General features: G+C 62.5%; 1 protein-coding gene across 1 annotated transcript; it reads left to right on the forward strand.

The window, feature by feature from the left end:
- Positions 1-284: 284 nt before the first annotated feature.
- ACTL8 (actin like 8) lies at positions 285-2,992 on the forward strand (the record flags this gene model as incomplete). Its single annotated transcript, XM_079141954.1, has 2 exons — positions 285-635; positions 2,240-2,992. The coding sequence occupies exons 1-2, from the start codon at positions 288-290 to the stop codon at positions 2,990-2,992; spliced, it is 1,101 nt and encodes a 366-aa protein (XP_078998080.1). The 5' UTR covers positions 285-287.
- Positions 2,993-4,185: the final 1,193 nt, after the last annotated feature.

Consider the following 4,185-nt stretch of genomic DNA (forward strand, 5'->3'; position numbering starts at 1 on the left):
CCTGGCATGGTGGGCTGGTGTGCGGGGTGCAACAGCAGCCAGCTTGCTGGGCAGGACTGGGGTTGGTGGGCGGTCGAGGCCTGCTGGGTGCCTCGTGGGGTGGCCAGGAGCTCAGGACGGGAGACGTCCCCAGCCCAGTTACGGCTGCCCACGGGCTCAGAGGGCGGCCTCAGCTCTCGGGGGATAGAGGGTGCGGGCAGCAGGGGTGGCCTAGGACGGGTCCAGGGACAGCTCTGTCCTTCCCTCCCAGGTGGCGCTAGCTCTGGAGAAGGCCCCCTGCCTCTGCCATGGCCGCGAGGACCCTCATCATCGACCACGGGTCTGGCTTCCTGAAGGCCGGGCTGTCGGGCTGGAACGAGCCGCAGATGATCTTCCCGAGCATCGTGAACTACGTGCCCTGCAGGGAGAACCCCGGGCCCAGCCACGCCCAGAGGCGCGTGAGCCTGGGCATCGACATCTGCCACCCCGACACCTACAGCTACCCCATAGAGCGCGGCCGCGTCCTCAACTGGGAGGGCGTGCAGCACATCTGGTCCTTCGTCCTGGAGAAGCACAGGCAGGAGTGCGAGGACTTCCCCGTGCTGATCACCGAGACGCCCCGGAGGGAGCCCGCGGACCGAAAGAAGACCCTGGAGGTGAGCGCCCGGCAGGGGCCTGGGCGCCTCTGAGCCCGTGGGCGCGGGCTCTGCTCCTTGGCAACTCTTAGGGGCTTTCTGAGTCCCGGCGTGTGTCTGGCATGGGCCCCTAGCGTCGCGGGGGGCTGCTCAGGGGAGGCTCTGCATATCTGCTCAGACCCCACGAGCCCTCAGAGACCCTGCTCTGGCCTTCCAGGGGAAGCCTCAACCATGAGGAAGTTAACAAATAAGCATTCCAGACAGTGACCAGTTCTAGAAATAAATGGGGCGATGGCTGACTCGGGGGGAGAAGGAGCTGGTGGGGAGGCAGGGTGTGATCAGGGAGGGCTTCTCAGAGGAGGTGATTGCAGCCCAGTGAGTAGGAGAGCACGGTGGGCAGGGCTGAGCTCCCAGGCCTGCTAGCTGGGGGGAGCACCTGGATTTTACTCTAAGTCCAAGGTTGGCGAACTATGGTCAGCAAGCCGAACCTGGCCCACCCCTTGAGTTTGCAAATAAAGTTTTATTTGCACACAGCCACACCTGGACACATGCATCTTGTCTAGGGCTGCTTTCACAGTATGGCAGCAGAATTGAGGAGTATGGCAGAGACTGGCCTATAAGATCTAAAAGATCTTCAATTGTAGGTTTGCTGGGTGAAATACATGAAGCCTAGTTAGATTCAAATTTTAGACCAATAACAAATAATATCTTAGCGTGAGGAATGTACTATACTCAGATATTTGTTGTTGATCTGGAATTCAGACCCAGCTGGGCGTCCCGTACCTGTATTTGCTGAATGGGGCGCCGGGTCACATGGCTGTGTGTGGAAGTGTCACCAACCCTGCTGGAGGCTCCTGGAGGGCTGTCCTACCTGAGTTTCTATTTCAGGAGAACCTTGGTGACTGTTTGGGCCAAGAATGGTGGCGGGGGTGGGGGTCGCTGTGAGGACAGGAGCGGGGAGCCCTCCCACCGTGGGGAGAGGTCCTGCAGGGCCAGGGGGCAGGGAGTCCGAGGCCAGAGACTCAGGGCTACAGCCTCTCCACACCTGGGGAGCCAGGACTTTGTGGGGTTAGGGAGGGGACTCTGCAGAGATCGGGGGAGGACGGACAGCAGGGCAGAAATCAGCTCAGAGGCTTTGTCGAGCACTGAATCCCGGCCTCCAGTTTTGTCTTAATACTGGGAAGTTCCCATGGAACAGGAGTCCAGCCTCGCCCGCCAGGTGGCCAGTGAATTTCCGCCCCACCGTCCACTCTCCTGGGCCGTGGGACTCCGCGGTACTCCATTCTGCTCTAATCTCTCTGCCTTCTTCTAAAGAGGCGGTCGAGGCTGCAGATCTGACCTCGGCCCCCCACCAGGCACCTGGTGCTGTTTCTCTCTGCCTCTCGGGCACCCCCCCAACCCGCCACCACCATCGTGAGGGGATCACATGTAGACGAGGTCCTGGGGGTGACCTCGGCCCCTCTCTCTAGTGCTCTAGAGCCCCCACCTTGTCCCCACCGTGTGAGCACTGGGGGCCCAGCACCCCGCATGTCGGGGCAGCCCAGGTGTCCCCTGGGCACAGGGTCCTGGGAGAAGCAGGGAAGCACCAGAGTCCCGGGGACACACTGCGCCTTCTCCCTCCACAGATCATGTTCGAGCTGCTGGATGTGCCGTCCCTGCTGCTGGCCGACCAGCTGGAGATGTCCCTGTACGCCTCGGGGCTCCTGACGGGCGTGGTGGTCGACTCGGGCTACGGCCTGACCCGCGTGCAACCCTTCCACCTGGGCCGGCCCCTGCCGGGCAGCGGGAGGACTCTGGAGCTGGCGGGGCAGGACCTCTCGGCCTACCTCTTCCAGAGCCTCTTCAAGGAGGGGCACAACCGGCACGACCTGTTCCAGCTGGAGACGGTGGCGTCCACCCAGATGGGCAAGTGCTACGTGCCGCAGAATCTGGGGGAGGCCCTGGACTTCCGCCAGAGCCTGCCCAGCGGCGCGGACGAGAGCAACACCTACCAGCTGCCGGACGGCACGCCCGTGGAGCTGACCCCCATGCAGCGGCTGGGCCCCGAGATGTTCTTCAGCCCGCAGGTGTTCGACCTGCCCGGGCCCAGCATCCCGCAGGCCGTGGTGGAGTCCATCGCTTCCTGCGAGGCCTCCCGGCACCACCTGCTCCTGTCCCACGTGATGGCCTGCGGCGGGAACAGCCTGTACCCCGGCTTCACCAAGCGCCTGTACAAGGAGCTGACCTCGGGTCACTTCTCCTCTACCAAGGCCACCGTGTGGGTGGGCGGCAACAGGAACTTCAGCGTCTGGCTGGGCGCCTCCGTGGTGGCCCACCTCTCCACCTACAGGTCCGAGTGGATGACCAGAGAGGAGTATGTGGAGGGGATGCGGCTGTGACCGGCGCCTGGGTCCCCGCGGCTCCCGCTGCTCGGGCAGGTGGACGGATCCAGCTGTGGTTGGGGCAGCAGTTCGGGGGGTGGGTAGCATTAGCTGGCCCTTCCGGGGCCAGGAGGGATCGTTTGGGGTTCTGAGGTTTTATCTTGTGTCGAGTGGGATCCAACTCAGGGGAGAACAGTGTCACCCAGAAGCCTGCCAGGGACGGCTTTCCCAGGGGGCCCGTCCCTGGGACGGGAGTGGCCCTCTGCCACCTCCACGCCAATCAGCCACTCTGGGTCCGCTGTCATCGTCCTTGGGTTGTCCCATTCTTGTTTGGGGGGTTTTAACTGGGGCAAGAGAGAACGGGAGCGTCTGCTGGGATTCCCGGGTACTGACGGGGGCGGGTAGCGGATGGCTCTCTGCTGCGGGGGCTTCTGAGCGCCCTCCCCGCCCGAGTCAGGGGCTCGCTGTCTCTGTTCAAATAAACCGCTTTTTTGGAATTGCTGCTGGCTGCTGTGTGACCGGGCAGGTGTGGTCCCTGGGGGGCCCAGGGCCAGCGAGCGTGAGAGAGCCGGGGTGGGCCCGGGCACAGCGGTCATTGCCACACAGGATGGACAGGCCCAGGCCCCCGTTCTCCTCGGCCACGTCGCCTCCGTTCACCCCAGAGGTCTGAGCACTGTGATTCCTTATTAGTTCCATAGGGATTTGATGAATACTCAGTTACCTCCTATGCGCCAGGTGCTGTCCTAGGTACCCCGAGGTGGAAGATGAACGAGGCTTCTGTTTTCAAGAGCGTGGCCGTGTGGGGGTGTGGCCAGAAATAGATAAACACAGCCAGCCCCCAGTATCCCTGGGGTGGGTTCTAGGGACCCCCAGATACCACGTGCAGGGACGCTCAAGTGCTGCACGTAGAGTAGCGTCGCGAGTGCGTCTGACCACTCGCCTCCTCCCTCCAGGTCCTCTCAGTCATCCGCGCGACTTACAGTACCTGGCAAAGTCGATGCTATAGGAAGAGTCACTGCGCGGCATAGTTTAGGAAAGAATAATGGCAGAGGAGAAGCCTCTGCATGTTCAGCGCAGAAGCAATTAAGAAGTACATTTTCCATCCGTGACGGCTTAACCCCGCGAATGTAGAACCCGCGGGTACGGAGGCGGTGGTGTGCATCAGACGGTGCAGGAGGAGGTGCATCAGTCTCTGGGGGCTGGGGGTAGAG

The sequence above is a fragment of the Sciurus vulgaris genome, assembly GCF_902686455.1.
Source record: "Sciurus vulgaris genome assembly, chromosome: 1".
Classification (NCBI taxonomy): Eukaryota; Metazoa; Chordata; class Mammalia; order Rodentia; family Sciuridae; genus Sciurus; species Sciurus vulgaris.